General features: G+C 43.9%; 1 protein-coding gene across 3 annotated transcripts in view; it reads right to left on the reverse strand.

Annotated features, from left to right (window-relative positions):
• Nucleotides 1–868: 868 nt before the first annotated feature.
• LOC143290398 (protein SPO16 homolog) overlaps nucleotides 869–18,340 on the reverse strand; it is a 94,195-nt gene continuing 76,723 nt past the window's right edge. The window contains exons 6-8 of one of the 3 annotated variants that reach the window (XM_076599798.1): nucleotides 11,093–11,171; nucleotides 3,674–3,791; nucleotides 869–2,723 (exon numbers count right to left, since the gene is read on the reverse strand). In XM_076599798.1, the coding sequence (XP_076455913.1) occupies nucleotides 2,590–2,723; nucleotides 3,674–3,791; nucleotides 11,093–11,171 (331 nt within the window). In that variant the 3' untranslated portion in view covers nucleotides 869–2,589. Of the gene's footprint in view, nucleotides 2,726–3,672; nucleotides 3,812–11,092; nucleotides 11,172–18,340 lie in introns of those variants that run through there. The other 2 variants (XM_076599799.1, XM_076599800.1) reach the window with 2 other exon arrangements.

The raw sequence follows: 18,340 nt of genomic DNA on the forward strand, positions 1-18,340 counted from the left end.
ACCAGGAGGGTTTGAAAAAACTGAGGAGTATTACCAGGCAGGGGCCCATGCGTAGTACTAGTGAGTCAGAAACTATTCAAGCATGCACCACATGATGGAAAAAAAGTCATCTGAAGGTACTATAATACATACTTAATTAGGATGCAGTCAAAATGAAAACTTTAAAGCCCATTTTTCTCAAAAACGCAATTTTCGCCATTTATGTTCACCATTTCCCAAATATCTAAAACACTATTTATCAGATTGAGCTCAAAATTTTCAGTATGTAGGGAGCTTTTTGGTAATTTAGGCCTTATAAATGAATTTGTATTTTTTCCAAGTTTTTCACATAATTTATAAGACCAAAACAACATTGACTTTTTCCAATGAGTTTTTTCCTGCCAACACATTGTTCCCTGTTCATCTAACAGTGTTTCTGTGAAATTTCATACAAAAGCATGTTTAGTTCTTATGTTATTAGGGAAACCCTGATGGAACCGTTTTTCCGTACACACTACTTTTCACAAAATTCAAACCCTATTTACAATGTGAAGATAAGACAAAATCTTAAGCTGATTTCAGATATGCAAACAGTAAAACTTAAACTAAATACAGGACCAAGTTTGAAACAGATTGGTTGAAATTTACTGGGTAAACCAGGATAACAAAAATTGGGTAATTTTAGGCGTTTTGGGGTGGTAGAACCAGGCAACATCCGCACATGATAAAGGGCGATAACACCAATGTGCAGATGTCACCATAGCTATCAGTAAGCATTCACCATTTTCACAGTTAATTGAAGAAATTATTACAGTACCGTTTCTCTTAACTTAAAAGCTCTATGCAGATGCAATGCGAGATAACGTATGACACCTTTATCAGATGATGCCATCAATAAACAGAATCTAAACAAATGTGGACGTTCATATTTCTTTGGAATAAATCTTACGCGAAAATCATTGCAACACAGGACACTTATAAACAAAACGAACTTCGTCTTTATTTGACCTCTTTGCACAGAGGACACACCTCTGAATGATCAACAGTGTTATAGCGGTACCTGTATATACTGATTCTATCACTTGACTGGATATGATATTACCAGTTTGCAATCCACATTGAACGTTAGCGAAAAGTTTTCAAAAACATATTGCCTGCTCCTTGATATTCTCATACATATCCAAAGCCCAGTTCACGTAGAAAATTCATACATTTGACGCCCAGTTCCTTTTACATCGAGAATCTATAAATCATACAACATATTATAGCTTTTACGTGGCAGTCTATCTTCATTCGTTTTTAAAAAAAAAAAATTATTTTTAATTTTTTTTAGTAGTTTAAACCAGTATCGAACAAATCTGACTGTATAATCTAAATAGATTGGACATCTGTTCGTCTCACCGCGGTGTTTTCAACTCCGTGAAAACCTTTTCAGTCCGAAATAAACGAACGGACTCACATTGTACAGTAGCATCTTTATCTAGACCCCGTGATTCTGAGCCATATTGTACGATGGGTTGTATCGTATCTTCATCAGAAAGAGAGAGAGAGAGAGATGGAAGTGGGTGAGTGAGAGAGGGAAGTGAGAGAGATATATGAGACATAATGTTGAAGTGAGAGAAGGAAAGAGGGAGGGAGAGAGGAGAGTGGAAGAGAGTGGGAGGAGACAAAGAGAAGGCAGACACAGAGAGAAACTGAAAAAATGTTTTAATGCCATTGACATTAGAGTCATATTGGCATGGGGACACATCAAAATAATCATTTAACAACATAAAAACAAACTAAACAGCATGAATATATCAAAGTCGCAGCAACAACCCTTCAAAGAAAATCAAAAGGTCTGTTGAAAGACAATAAATAAAAAAACACTCTTATGTCGAAAACGGCTTTACCAACGCTCGACAAACCCACGGCGTGCTCAAACCGAAAAGAAAAGTATGAAAAAAAAGAAAAGTAAACCTACACATATTCATTTAATTTGCACTTTCTCCGTTGCATATTTGAAAACGATACAAATGTCGGCTTCTTTTAATTCGACCATCCAACCTAAACGCTTTAGTATGATTTTTTAAAATTTTATTTCGAGACTGCAATTCTTTTGTTGTGTATGCATTTACAAGTTAGAGCAATTTCTTGCTACGAAAGTGCCAAGCAAGGGCGATAAATTTAGCAAGTGACCGAAGCAGACAGAGAGAGAGAGAGAGAGAGAGAGAGAGAGAGAGAGGAGAAAGGAAGAAGTATAAGAGAGGAGGAAGTGAGAGATATGAATAGGAGAGATGAGAGAGAGATTTAAAAGAACAGATAATTGAGCACATCAACAGCTACAAATGAATTGGCAATGGACTTTTGCAATGGTCCTTTTTTTTTCTTCAAGTTGACCAATCTATAAACAAAGAATTTGTTAATTTGAATTCACTCTCTGCATCACCAAGATATTATGCCGACTCTTTTGTCCTTTCTTTCCTTTCTTTTTGAGCATTTTATTCATTTGTCTCCTTGAAAAATTAACACTATATTACAGAGGAGTAAACACATGGCAAGTGATCGCTGAAACAAGTGGTGAGTCTTGAGTACCCACAAGAGACTGCAGAAGACTTGGTCTTGTGCAGATCAGGCATGAGTGTGGTGGAAGAAGCGTGTGACAGCTACAGCGGTGTTCGCGTCCAGTGCACAGTCCATGAGGTCTGCAGTGGAGGCAGAGGTCAGTCTGCTTAGGCTGCCAATGCCGTCTTGCACAAGCTGCAGTTCTGCTAGGGTCAAGGGTCATACACAGCACTGGAAACATAGCCAGGCAAAGATAAAACATTATATTAGAGAGGAAGCAGCAATGGTTTGAATTATGTTAGCACGAGCAGCAATGGCTTATGTCATGTATGTTCAGCATATTTAACTCCTTTCTCACCGATATCAGGCAACTAGTTATATTTTTCTCAATTCAACTCTCTCTACATATGTGCGTATATTAATGTGAGCGCGTATGTTCGTGCAACTGTATGTGCATATTAAGTTGAACAAGTTGTAACTATACAAACAAACAAAAACAAAGGACAATCATCAGGAGCAAATTTGTCCAGGAGTAATCATGGGGAAAAACCCAACAAAAGCAACAATGGGAATCACTGATTTGTTCTTCCTTCTCTGAGTGTAATTAGGTGACCGCAATACATAAAAAACCTTGTTGGTGCTAGTGGACTCAAAACAATGCTACCAGCAGTACAGATGGCAGCAGAGAATGAAAACCTCGCCCGATAATAATGGTGGACCGATCGCTGTTACTTGAAGTGGCAGTGACTTGTTTTAGTGTATTGTATGGTACATAATTATGTTCATTTTATGTTGGTGTCTACAACGAGCCTGTCATTGCACACGTTAATTTCCATTGGATTGATAAAGTGTTTTTGAATTGAATTGAAGAGGAACAGTTCTTATTACTTGTTTAACATTGGTCACATTTGTTTTATCAATACATGAGCTATGTGGTTCAAATCTCTCGGAAAAAAACCCCGACAAGCCACATTTTCTTGAAATTCACATATTTACCACTTCTCCACAATGTGCATGCACATGCAAGCATGCACACACACACACATACACGCGCGCGTGCGCACACACGCTTACATGCATGAAAAGACACACACACACACACACACACACACACACACACACACACACAGAGGTGAAACACAAAGGATATGATGAGTGTCGAGCCCCAGCTGGTGTAACAGACGTGGGCAGACGTCTTCCAGCAGCAGACGATTCAGCAACAGACAGAAACGCTCCTGCATTTTCCCTGCCACTGGTCGGCACTGCAGCTGTGTTTGTGTTCACAGTTCTACTCAACAATTTGAGATGCTATTGTATATAGAATACTAGGCTAAGAAATGAAGCGTTTATCTGTTCCCATTTCCCATTATCTAATTGCTTAGATTGTCAGGCAATTGAATGTAGCGTTTATTTACTTCTATTTCCCATTAAACTGCTAAAAACAAAACAAATGACAGTGAAAAGCAGAAATTCAAATGAGCATTTTTGGCATATTTGTGTTTTAATATAAAAATGCCATTTTCAGACAAAGAGGTATCTTAATATATTTCTCTGACACAAAATATTTTCATATTTCTTTTTGACATACAGTCATTTCAACTCCTTATGTATTGCTGACTTGGAAAGTAAACCATGAGTTTTATAACAGCCAATTTGAAGAAAAATACAAAGATTGCCATTCTCTCTCTCTCTCTCTCTCTCTGTGTGTGTGTGTGTGTGTGTGTGTGTGTGTGTGTGTGTGTGTGTGTGTGTGTGTGTGTGTTTGTGCATACATATGTATGTGTGAAACAAGGGATTTTGTTTTAGTGGGTTCTAATCAACACTGATCTTACGATAAAATTAATAGTTCCTGACAAACATATCTAATTTTTCATTAACCACTGAATGAACTGATTAAAACAAGGTGTATAGATTCCAAATGCCAATACACATCAAAAACAGAACTCTACTGGTACATGTGCATAAAGAAAAGAAGGCACTTATAAGAGAAAAGAACAGAACAGAACACAAAGATTATATCCACCATGTCTCCAAGAATACTTCCACGTGAATCAATGACTGAAGATCAACATATCAAAAGCAACTCACACTAATTTTTAGATCAGGACTACGTGAAATGAGCAATCTTGGGCAGCGCAATGTTGCCCAGTTTTTAATTTTCACAAGTCTATGTAAATTTCACTGACAACCCAGCCCAGGTTCTATTTTTTAAGAATCTTTAATCAATATCATGTAAACAACTGACGTGATGCAATCACAACTTCTTCAGAACAGCTGACCCAAGAAAAGCATGGCTGTCAAAACACATTATATGTTCATGACAACAGTTACAGTTAAGTCTGAGCTATTCAATGTGTTCAACTTCAAGACAACAGCTTCATGTAAGTCAATTCAAGCGTTGTACATTGTGCTCTGATTTGATGGTCATAACCTCTGCCTATGGACCCATGGCCCTTCCTGGTCAGGCTGACAGCAATCTACTCAATAGATGTAATCGATCAAAGATACAGGACAATAATGTGACTTATTCAATTGTGCCCATGGTTGTCAAAAAAACACTTGACAAATATGCATTTGAGTACATGCATCTTAAATGGCAATTTCTTTTTCCTTTGGCTTTTTTGTTGTCTATTAATCCTTTTGGGTTTCAAAATAAGTTGAGTCAAGTCGAGTCTCAACCCCCCCCCCCCCCCCCCACCCCCCAATATCACCACACACACACACAAAATGCAGAAGCAAAATAATATAATTAAGCCATACAAAGATAATTACATATACAGATTCCTTGTAATTTTAACCTTTGTCGAGGCCATGTGGAAGATCAGTACATATGAATGATTCATTCGCTCATTGTTCAAAATAGAAACACATGTACTGTTGGCTTTTTAAACAGGTGAGATGAAGCATTTAATAAACTGTATGTGTATGTGTGAAATATATTTGATTGTTAACGATAAAGTATCAATGCAATGTACACCACATGTACAATATCAATAAATTAAATCTGGTTCTCTATATCTTTATCTTAATAGTACATCAAAAAGACAGTACATTGTTAGCCCTCCATAATTACCTTGGCTATGTACATGTACACAAAAAGGCAGTACATTATTAGCCTTCTATAATTACCTTGGCCATGTACATGTACACCAAAAAGGCAGTACATTGTTAGCCCTCCATAATTATTTTGGCAATGTACACGTATACCAACATGACAGTACATTGTTAACCTTCCATAATTACCTTGGCCATGTACACGTACACCAGAAAGGCAGTACATTGTTAGCCCTCCGTAATTATTTGGCAGTGTACATGTATACCACATGAAAGTACATTGTTAGCCTTCCATAATTACCTTGAACATGTACATGTACACCAAAAAGACAGTACATTGTTAGCCCTCCATAATTATTTTGGCCATGGACATGCACACCAAAAAGGCAGTACATTGTTAACCTTCCATAATTATATTGGCCATGTACATGTACACCCAAAAGGCATTGTTAGCCTTCCATAATTATTTTGGCCATGTACATGCACACCAAAAAGACAGTACATTGTTAGCCTTCCATAATTATTTTGGCCATGTACATTGTCAGCCTTCCATAATTATTTTGGCCATGTACATGCACATCAAAAGACAGTACATTGTTAGCCTTCCATAATTATTTTGGCCATGTACATGCACACCAAAAAGGCAGTACATTGTTAGCCTTCCATAATTATTTTGGCCATGTACATGCACACCAAAAAGGCAGTACATTGTTAGCCTTTCATAATTATTTTGGCCATGTACATGTACACCAAAAAGGCAGTACATTGTTAGCCTTCCAAAATTATTTTGGCCATGTATATGAACACCAAAAAGACAGTACATTGTTAACCTTCCATAATTATATTGGCCATGTACATGTACACCCAAAAGGCATTGTTAGCCTTCCATAATTATGTTGGCCATGTACATGCACACCAAAAAGACAGTACATTGTTAGCCTTCCATAATTATTTTGGCCATGTACATTGTCAGCCTTCCATAATTATTTTGGCCATGTACATGCACATCAAAAGACAGTACATTGTTAGCCTTCCATAATTATTTTGGCCATGTACATGCACACCAAAAAGGCAGTACATTGTTAGCCTTCCATAATTATTTTGGCCATGTACATGCACACCAAAAAGGCAGTACATTGTTAGCTTTCCATAATTATTTTGCCCATGTACATGCACACCAAAAAGGCAGTACATTGTTAGCCTTCCATAATTATTTTGGCCATGTACATGTACATCAAAAAGGCAGTACATTGTTAGCCTTCCATAATTATTTTGGCCATGTACATGCACACCAAAAAGACAGTACATTGTTAGCCTTCCATAATTATTTTGGCCATGTACATGCACACCAAAAAGGCAGTACATTGTTAGCCTTCCATAATTATTTTGGCCATGTACATGTACACCAAAAAGGCAGTACATTGTTAGCCTTCCATAACTGTTTTGGCAATGTACATGTATACCAACATGAAAGTACATTGTTTGCCCTCCATAATTACCTTGGCAATGTGATGATGGTGTTTCCCGTCGGTCCGACGGATGAGTAGGCAGGCAGGCTTTATCTGTGTGTGTGTGTCATCATATGGGAGAAGAGGCCGATTCTGGATGAGCAGCACTTCCCACAGGTGTTGCAAGGGAAAACGTCACCAGAAGTTGAGCCCTGCTTCCTTAGCTCACGCTTCTCCTTAATGGCCAGCGTTCTCTTGTTTTCAAACGTCTTTATACCACTAGAGCACAGCATCCTCCAGCGACAACGGTCAAGGGCATCAGTTTCCCAGGAAGCGATGTCTATATCACAGGTTTTGAGGTTTGTCCTTGAAGCGCTTGCAGGGTCTTCCAAGTTCATGGTGGCCTTCCTTCAGCTGGCCATACAAAAGCATCTTCGGGATCCTGCTGTCTGTCATGCGGACAACGTGTCCTGTCCAGCATAGCTGGCACTGGATCAGCAGGCTTTCAATGCTGAGCAGGCCGCTCCTCTCTAGGACCTGGAGGCTGGAGACCCTGTCTTGCCACTTTATGCCGAGGATCTTTCGTAGGCATCTCTGGTGAAACTCTCAAGTTGTTGAATGTGACAGCGATACGTCGTCCATGTTTCACAGCAGTACAACAAGGTGGTCAGCACAACAGCGCTGTAGGTTTTCATCCTGGTGCTGAGCCTGATGCCTTTGTTGTTCCACAGCCTGTTGTTGAGTCTGCCAAAGGCGGAGCTGGCCTTGGCGATGCGCAGCGTCACTTCTGCATCAAGGGCTCCGTTGCTGCATAGGGTGCTGCCCAGGTAGCATAACTTGTCGACTGACTTGATCTCTGTGTCACCGATCTTGACTGCATGTGGGTGGGAGGCACTGGCGTTCTGTGAGCTAGCTGGCTGGTACATGGACTCGGTCTTGCTGGGGCTGATGGTGAGTCCAAAACACCTGCAGGAGGTTGAGAGCCTGTTCATAATGAACTGCATGTCCTCATGGGTGTGTGCAGCAAGTGCGCAGTCATCAGCGAAGAGGAACTCTCTCAATAGTGCCTCAAGCACCATGGACCTTGCATGGAGTCGCCTCAAGTTGAAAAGTTTGCCATCTGTGCGAAACTGAATGTAGATACCCCGGTCACAGTCTTGGAAGGCGTCAATCAGCATGGCAGAGAAGAGAATGGAGAACAGTGTGGGTGCCAGGACGCAGCCCTGCTTCACTTCATTTACCACAGGGAACTGATCCGACATGTATGTATTTTCCAGTACTCTCGCCTGCATGCCATCGTGGAATGACGCAATCAGCTGGATTAGGCTTTCTGGGCAGCCGAACTTTAGGAGGATCTTCCACAGACCATGGTGGTTCACCGTGTCGATGGCCTTAGTCAGGTCTACAAAGACTATGTGGAGCTCCTTGTTCTGCTCACGGCACTTCTCTTGCATCTGGCGTACGGCAAGCACCATGTCACACGTTCCCCTGCCTGAGTGGAAGCCATACTGTGCTTCAGGGATGACTGTCTTAAAGATATAGTCAACCAACTTAAGGGCGAAGATCTTGCCAGCGATGCAGAGGAGAGAGATTCCACGGTGGTTATCGCAGGATGTTTTGTCTCCCTTCCGTTTGTAAATGTGGACAACTGAAGCATCCTTGAAATCCTGGGGGACCTCCCCTCTCTCCCAGACAGACTGGAACAGGGCGGTCAGCTTGTCTGTCAGCACCTCGCCTCCATACTTGTAGATGTCGGCCTGGATTCTATCTGCTCCTGGTGCTTTTCCTGACGTTGTCAGCTTCAGGGCCTTCCGGGTCTCGGCCTTGGTGGTAGGGGCAGCTAGCGAGTCACTGACTGGTAGCTGTGGGAGGGCTGCAATTACCTCGTCAGATACGGACGAGTCCCTGTTGAGGAGGGTGTTGAAGTGCTCTGCCCAGCGGGCAAGGATGTCTTTCTTGTCTGTCAGGAGGGTGGTCTGGTCCAAGGCTCGGACTGTGACTCTCGGCCCATACACAGCTGGGAAACCATCATGGAAGGTCTTCATGAGCATCAGCAGCGGACTGAAGCTCTTCGCACTTTCTCTCCCACCAGGTGTTCTTCATCTCATGCAACCTCTTCTGTACGAGTCTCTTGGTTTGCAAGAACTGGTTCTCCTTCCTCTGGCAGTTTTTATCGGAAATGTGATCCTGATGCCGTAAATGCAGTGTGTTCAGGAGCTTGGAGATTCCAGAGTCGTTCTCGTCAAACCAGTCTTTGTGGCTCCTCTGTACAAAGCCGAGTGTGTCAGCTGCTGCTGTGTACACAGCATCTCTAAAGGTACACCATACCTCTTCAACATCAGTCGATGCAGGAACTTCTTGGAGAGCTGCTTGGATTTGCTGCTGCAGCACGTCCTTGGCGATAGGGAGGCAGTGGATGTTCAGCTTCCTAGGGGGTTTCTGCCTGGCCGGTTGGAGCTTGCGTGTGAGTCTATGTTCATCTTGCAGCATACCAGGCAATGGTCCGACCATCAGACTGCTCCTCTCATGCAGCGTGTAATGGAAACATCACCTCTGTCCCTCTGCCGGACAATCACATAGTCCAGCATGTACCATTGCTTGGAGCGGGGATGCATCCATGTGTTCTTGTACTTGTCCACTTGTTGGAAGAGGGTGCTGGTGATGGTCAGTCCATGCTGTGAGCAAAGCGAGAGCAAAAGCAGTCTATTGGAGTTGCACTTGCCAGTGCCATGCTGTCCTAGGACTTTTGGCCACGAGAGGAAGTCCACGCCGACGCGGGCATTGAAATCCCCAAGAATGATCAGCCTGTCCTTTCTGTCTACCGCTGAAATGGTGTGGCTGAGCTCCTCATAGAAAGCTTTTTTGATGTCATCAGGGTTGGTCATCGTCGGGGCATAGCAGCTGATGACTGTGGAGAAGCGATCCTTGGACAGCTTCAGACGCAGGGTCATCAGCCTATCGTTTATCCCACGTGGAAGGCTGTCAAGCTGTCGTGCAAGTTTGGTTCGTATGGCAAAGCCCACGCCTGAGGTTCTTGGTGTGCCATCTGTCTTCCCAATGCAGTAGAAGGTGTAGCCCCCTCCAACTTCCTCCAGCTGGGTTTCACTGGCAAACCTGGTTTCGCTCAGGGCTGCTATGTCCACCTGGTAGCGATCAAGCATTCTAGTAATGAGCGCTGTGCGTCTTCCTGGTCTGTCGTCTCTGTCTAAAAGTGTGCGAACATTCCAGGCAGCCAGAGTCAGGGCATGACTCCTGGTTCTTTTCTTCTGTTGTTTTCGACCGCTAGTGTTGGACGTCCAAGTAGGTGCGGTTTCCTACTAGGTACTAGGCGAGGCAGGCTTTGTTTAGGGATCCTTTTATCTCCCCTTCCACATGTGTGGAGAGCAGTGCTGTCCCTAAAAAGGGCTGCCCTGACACTGTGGGAGGATATGGGCACCGCATCTGCCCCAGTCTACGGCGGACGACCATCACCCCACAGCCGCCTGCGTGCAGATTTGTGACTAGGAACTGCCAGCAGCATCCTCTGCCTGTCCCCGTTACCACTTCTCCATCGCCGCAGGGCTTGGGAAAGCTGGGTGTTGAAAGGCTAGGTCGTCGTTCCGGCATGAGCCTGGTTGCCTGACCAGCACAGGTGACTTTTTTTAGTGAGGTGTTGTGCAGTCCCTTCCCCATTCTCTCGCCTACCGACGCTCACAGTCCCACAGGTGCAGATACTGCCACGTGTAGGACGGCCTCGGCAGGTGCAAGTTTTTTCTTTGGAGCTCCGTCTCCTAGGAGGACTTCCAGCCAAGGATAAGAGCTCCCCATGCCCTCTGGTCATACTCTTCCGCCTTCACAGCCGTTGGGAAGGGTTTCCTCCTCCGCCTGGTCCGTCGTTGGGAGACTTCACATGCGGCAGGTAGTACTGGGTTACATGGTACCAGTAGCAAGGGTTATGCCCCTAACCTGACCTTGGCAATGTACATGTACACCAACATGACAGTACATTGTTCACCCTCCATAATTACCTTTACAATGCACATGTGTATCAACAAGACAGTACATTGTTGTTATCTCATCATAATTACCTTGGCAATGTCAACCATGGCAGCAGCTGCAGCAGCAGCACTTTGAACTGGGATAACCTGTAGTCGTGATGCCAAGTATCTGTAAGCAATATGGAGTCAATCGACAGCACTGACTGACAGAACTTTACCAGACAACAAAACACATTTTACTCCAGATTTGACAAACCACTGTCTACTTCTGTCAAATCAAATTATGGTGCTTAGAGCCTCGCCGACCACTAAGGCCATCTCAAGGCTATCACCACGTTTACATCTACTTCAAGTGAAGGGTAAAAAGAAAAAAGAAAAAAAAAGGTACAATATAAACGTCTCCGCTTCAAGCTTTTCAGTCAAAGTTTAAAAACCTTCCGGAGTTTAAAACCTTGAAATCTGACTAAAAAATATCACTTTTTTTTTCAAGAAGTCCATCACCGTCCACGGTGGGACATCATGAAACAAAGTCTTAAGAGAGTCTGCCGCGCAATGTCTGTGTCTAATGCCATGCAGATCCCAGCAGTCAAGGAGCATGTGTTTCCCTGTCACAGGGAAAACATCGTGGGGCCTCCTCCCACTTTAACAAGTGGGAATGAGTAGGTAAAGTGTGCCCCGTGTACAGTCTGCACAGTACAGACTCTTGTCGATTCTTCACAACCGATGGGAAGGTCTCTTTTAGGTCTGGACGAATTTGGAACAGCTTATTGTCCGTCTGGATGTTCCACTCCTCTTGCCAAAGATCCTTAATGTAAGTGTTCACTTTCTGCTTCATGTTTGTGTATGGTAGGTAAGATCTCGATATTTTTTCCTTTACAGCATTCTTGGCCAGCTGGTCTGCCCTTTCATTACCACGAATGCCAACATGGCCAGGAATCCAGGCAAAAACAATATCATGCCCTTTCCTTGTTACAAGTGTACAAGTTTCAGAACATTCCAACAATTTCGGATGTGTCAGATTCCTGCAGGCGATCGCCTCCTGGGCTGACAAGGAGCTGAAAGGACCATAAAGATCTTGTGTTCGGAATGGAGAACCATTTTAACACCACAACCAGTGCGGTCAGTTCCGCAAAGTAAACTGAACGCAGATGCAGCGACACCTTCCTCCGACTTGGAACCATCAGTAAAGATTTTCTGAAAGGTAGAAAATTTGTGGCAGAGTTTTGAAAACTAAGTTTTGTAGGCCAGTGAATTGGTGGTCTTTATGGTACGAGGCCAGATCGAATCGTACTTCAGGCGTTTTAAAGGTTCAAGGTGGGCTGTCCGGGAACTCTGAGATGCCACCGACATCCAGACCAGCATTTTCCATGTGTGGCTGAATACAGAGTCCAAGTGGAGGGATACAGATTGGGTTGTCTTCAAATATATTACTGAAGGGGTTGTTGAGGACGCTATCGCAGGCAGGATTCACCGAGGCGCAACGAAAACGTGTTGTGCGCAAGGTCCGAACAACATCTACTGCCACGACATCTCTCACTCACTTGTGTCCCACAAGTGGGCAAACCTTCAGGGCCCGGATTAGCCTAATAAGTCACCTCCGGACCCACAGCCACCGATCTTCCATCTGATTTTTGAAGCCATGGTCGTCTTCGAATCCGAAGAACGAACATAATTATAATTGTGACGCAGCACGCGAAACCCAGACAAAAGTCGCAATTTATCTTCTTCTTTTTTTCTTTTTTTTTAACTTTTGCATACCTTCTGAAAGTTTAAAAATCAAAGATTAGACAGAAAAAACAGAATGGATATATCTGTCATAGTTTTTTTTTCTATTATTTTTTTTTCTAAGTTCGTGTGCCCAAGGAGTAGAAATGGAGAAATCAGCTCTTGTTTAAAAAAAACAAAAAAAACAACAACAAAAAAAACAACAAAAAAACCGCATATTTGTGTGCCTGTGACTAAAAAAACAAGAATTATTCTAAATATTTATGTCGTGTCAAAAGATTCAGAACTGAATAAACTTTTAATTTCCATGTGAAAAAGGCACAGGAAAATTCGCATTTTCACTCTGCACTAAGCTTACTCAAACGAAGACAAGTATTGCAAGTGGAGGAGTGACGTCATGCAATACACTCTTCAGCTCATGGAAAAAACCCACATATTTGTCTGCCTGTAGCTTCAAAAGAAGAATTTTCCTTAACATATATATAATTCAGAATTAAGTGAATTTTATATTTCGATATCACGAAGGCACAGGAAAATTCGTATTTTCTCTCTGTACTCAAAGAAAAGAATGGCAAGTGGAGGAGTGACGTCATACAATACAGATTTTCAGCCACAACAGCCGACGGCGACTGTGAATGTTCAAATATTTCACGACCATAAGCTGACGCATGAATCTTTGGAACTTGGGTTTGATCCAGATCCTGATAATATTTGTATATGTGAGTGAAGGTAAAGTGTGTTCGCGCACGCACGCACACACACACACACACACACACACACACACATAGGGCCGTGGGCAAATCCGCACGCTCCTGAACACAAGAAAACCTTTTATTATTCGGAGTGGAAATGCGCGTTTGATACGCCAATCACAAATTGTCGAAAGAAATGGACTTGACCGGAGTGACTGCCGAAAATATTTCACCAAAAATTGCTTTTGGTATTGGAAGTTTGAAACTTTGACAGATTTAAATAATTATATTAAAATAATGAAATAAAGATGGATGTGGGCTGTTGAAGACAGGGTCGTTTGTTTGCAGCACACAACTTTGGTTCGAAAAACACTAGTATCAGATGGTGATAAAAAAAAAGAAGTCAGATTCATATCAGTACTGTTAACTCCCCACTCCCTTCCCTTTGTCCCTTTTGGTTTTGTTGTTGTCCAGCAGGAATCGCGCATAAACCATGGCTTTGCTTGTTGGCAGAAGCAAAAGAGAAGCATGGAACACAGGGACTGTGTAAGCAAACTACTAATGTTTTCCTAATGATGATGGATAACCAGACTAAGTCCCTGAGTACATCGTTGAGCAGTTTGTTGCCCTGTTGTTTGATTGTCTGAGCAAGCTGTGTGTCGTCGGCATGGTCAGACAGCCTCTCCTCGCTAAAGATAAGAAAACGTCTGAAAAAACTCCACCCACATCCGCAGCTCTTGAACGGCACACAAAGAGCAGTTTTTCCGAGAGAGTTCTTACATCTGGAGGTAGAACGGTAGGGAAGACTTTTGTGGACCATTCTGAAAATGCTTAAGAAACTTGATGTGAACTGATTCACTGCTCCTGCACAGTGGTATGCAGAGAATGGTGCAAATGCTGCAGGATCAACTTAAAAGTGCACATTCTTGTGTACATGTGGCAGGTACTGTCACAAAGAGTAAAAATTGCCCAGTTCGAAAGAGACAACCCAACTAGTCGAGAAAGAGTTTTTCATTAACTTTGCGATACCAGCTTGATGTTTTAGTTTTTCAGTCAAGCTGAAACTATCAAAATTGTTTATCTGGTTTTACATAGTGCACATTATGTACTTTGTGACTCCTGTAACCACACATCCAGTTATATAAAAGAGGACTTGAGCTGAAACCTCCATGGCGGCATATCTGGTTCATTAGTGTGACTGCGTGCGAAGTCCTATATGTGTAACTAACTAGCCACGAAAACCTAAGATAGGTAACGCAACAGATACATATTGAAAAGATGTGTTTTGAGTGCTCTCTTGAATGCGGGTGTTGGGGTATATACCTGAATACCGATCGGGCCAACTGTGGATGGCGTACATTTAAGAATAAGGCGACTTGCCTTATGTCACATCCCCCTTTCTCGAGAATGATGGACAATCAAAATCAAGATTTAACTTTAACCAAAAAAAACACTAGTACGAACGAAATAAAATGAAACCGAAGTAACAAATGAAACAAAGGCGCCTTAAATGAATCGATAGCACACAAAGGTTGACACCATGTTGCGTTACCTATCTTAGGTTTTCGTAGCTAGTTAGTTACACATATAGGACTTCGCACGCAGTCACACTAATGAACCAGATACGCCGCCATGGAGGTTTCAGCTCAAGTCCTCTTTTATATAACTGAATACCGATCGGGCCAACTGTGGATGGCGTACATTTAAGAATAAGGCGACTTGCCTTATGTCACAGTATCTTTCTAAGTAGAGCTTTTCCATCTGTATATGCTTGCTGTGATTTGATCGCTGGACATGCTCTTGGAGTTGATTTGTGTGCACTTGTGATGATTTTTAGTGTGCTTCAGTGAGGCCTGGCTCCTGGTGCATGTTTTTGACTTGGGTAAATGTGATATGTTTTTATCTTGCTGTGATTTTGGGCCTATGTGATGTGAGACTATATTACCTGTGATGCTTTTACATTGTATGTGTGTATACAATGTGTATGTATATATATGTATATATATGTATGTATGTATATGTGTGTATGTGTGTGTGTGTGTGTGTGTGTGTATTTGTATGTGTATGTTTGTATATAGGTCAGGTCAGGTCAGGTCATTTGATCTGCTACTGGTAACCTGTAATCCAGTACAACCTGTTCAGGGTCGGGTTGCCGGCGACTAAACCGGCACTCCCACCTCTCCCTTCCGGGACTGGTGAGGCGGGTGGCTAGACACCCTTATGGAGATCCATAAAAGGGCGTTGGCTCAGGAGAGCCACCGACGGCCATCTAGCTCCACTGTGCTGTGTGCATGCCACACGCAGTTGGCCCCCGGGGTGTGTCTACCCATGCATGCGAAGTCTGGATCCGGCAGAATCTGCGGAAGAAATCTATCGGTTCAACGGAGAGGAAGGCGGTTACAGCAACGCACTGTGGAGTGCAGAGAGCAAGATGAGACACCGAAAGGATATCTTGGTCATCCACTGCATCCGTGCTCATCCTCCAGTCGTCTCGACTTAGTCTTGCCACTGGAAATTGGTGGACCCGGACGAGAGAGTGAGGTTGACGTTGCGCAACTCTTCTTCACTTTAAACAAACTCATCGCGCAAGTCATCAGTCATCCAAAATGACCTTTCATCCTTCATCATTTCATCACCCCCAAGTCCTGTGGCGACAGGCGAGCGACGAAACGACAGGTGTGGGTACACTGGCAGTCGCAGCCGCAGACCTGCACGCAGGCGGCTCAGGCCATAGGGTCGTTCTTCGTCGACAGGAGCAGCGATGGAGCTCGGCAGCCGTCTGAGCAGCCCTCTTTAGGAATGCACTGCTCACCTCCCTGGCATGAGGAAGGGGCTAGAAAAGGTGCCCTAAAAATTGCCTGCTCCATATCACCCTGGCCAGCATACCGCGGCTGGCGGGGACCCTACATCAGCGGTCGAAACAAGAAGAAAGAAAAGAAAAAAACAAGGATCGTTCCTCTCACCATTGGTGCTTGGAACATAAGGACTCTCCTGGACAGAGATAACGCGGACAGACCCCAAAGGAGAACGGCACTAGTTGCATCCGAACTCGCCAGATACAACATTGACATCGCAGCCTTGAGTGAGACTCGGCTTGCAGGTGAAGGCGAGCTCTGTGAACGGGGATCTGGTTACACCTTCTTCTGGAGTGGACGAGGAAGCGAAGAGCGACGTGAGGCTGGCGTTGGTTTTGCAGTAAAAACAGCACTTGTCAGCAAGCTAGCTGGAATCCCAAAGGGAGTCAACGATAGGCTTATGACCATGAAACTCCCACTGGCATCTGGCCAGAAGCACCTCACCATTGTCAGTGCCTACGCCCCAACCATGACCAACCCGGATGAAGTGAAGGCGAAGTTCTACGAGGACCTTCACTCTGTCATTGCTGCTATCCCTAAAGCAGACAAGCTCATCATTCTTGGGGACTTCAATGCTAGAGTTGGCTCTGACTACATCTCCTGGGATGGAGTGATTGGAAAGCACGGTGTGGGCCACTGCAACCCAAATGGATTGCTTTTGCTTCAGACCTGTGCAGAGCACGAACTGCTGATAACCAACACAGTTTTCTGCCTCCCTACCCGTAACAGGACGTCATGGATGCACCCTCGCTCAAAGCATTGGCATCTCATCGATTATGTCATCGTCAGGAAAAGGGATAGGCAAGATGTACGTGTAACAAAGACCATGTGCGGCGCCGAGTGTTGGACAGACCATCGCCTTGTAGTCTCGAAGCTGAATATTCGAATCCAGCCCAAGAGACGCCCCCAAGGCCAGAAGGCTCCAAAACGGCTCAACATCGCTAAGCTGAAAAACATCACCATCAAACAGTCCTTTGTGGAGCTGCTGGAAGATCGTCTGGAATCCGCCTCTCTGGACAACCAGAATGTGGAGTCTGACTGGAGGACCCTGCGTGAGCTGATCTATAGTACAGCTTCAGAGACCCTGGGACCCATGTCCAGAAAGCACAAAGACTGGTTTGATGAAAACTGTGATGAAATCAAGCAGCTTCTGGATGAGAAACGCCGTCTGCATCAAGCCTACCTGAGCAACCCAAAGTCCACATCAAAAAAGGATGTGTACGATGCCATCCGCAGGACTGTTCAGCAAAAGTTACGCCAGATTCAGGATAAGTGGCTGAGTGACAAAGCTGATGAGATCCAGGGATATGCTGACAGGCACGATATGAAGAGGTTCTATGATGCCTTAAAAGAAGTCTATGGCCCCACATCCTCAGGATCATCCCCCCTCCTCAGTGCAGATGGGAATACCTTGATCACCAAGAAGGAGAAAATTCTCGAACGCTGGGCTGAGCACTTCAACAGTGTCTTAAATCGCCCTTCCTCCATAAATGATGAAGCCATAGACTGTCTCCCACAAGTCCCCATCAACGAAGCACTGGACGATCCGCCAACACCTCTTGAGACCCAGAAAGCAATTCGTCTGCTATCCAGTGGCAAAGCACCTGGCTCAGACTCCATACCAGCAGAGGTCTACAAGGATGGAGGCACTGTGCTGACTGAGAAGCTCCATCAGCTGTACTCACTCATGTGGAAAGAAGAGACGATCCCCCAGGATTTCAAAGATGCATCTATCATTCACTTGTACAAGCGAAAGGGGAACTGGCAAGCCTGTGATAACCATCAGGGCATTTCCTTGCTCTCCATCGCAGGCAAGATACTTGCCAGGATCCTACTAAACCGCCTCACAGCACACCTTGACCAAGGTCATTTGCCTGAGAGCCAATGTGGATTCCGGAAAGAGCGCGGAACCATCGACATGGTGTTTGCTGCAAGGCAGCTGCAAGAGAAATGTCAGGAGCAAAATGCTGATCTGTTCTCCACCTATGTCGACCTCACTAAGGCCTTCGACACTGTGAGTAGAGAGGGACTGTGGAAGATCATGGCCAAGTACGGATGCCCTCGGA

This window comes from Babylonia areolata, chromosome 15, assembly GCF_041734735.1.
Source record: "Babylonia areolata isolate BAREFJ2019XMU chromosome 15, ASM4173473v1, whole genome shotgun sequence".
NCBI lineage: Eukaryota > Metazoa > Mollusca > Gastropoda > Neogastropoda > Buccinidae > Babylonia > Babylonia areolata.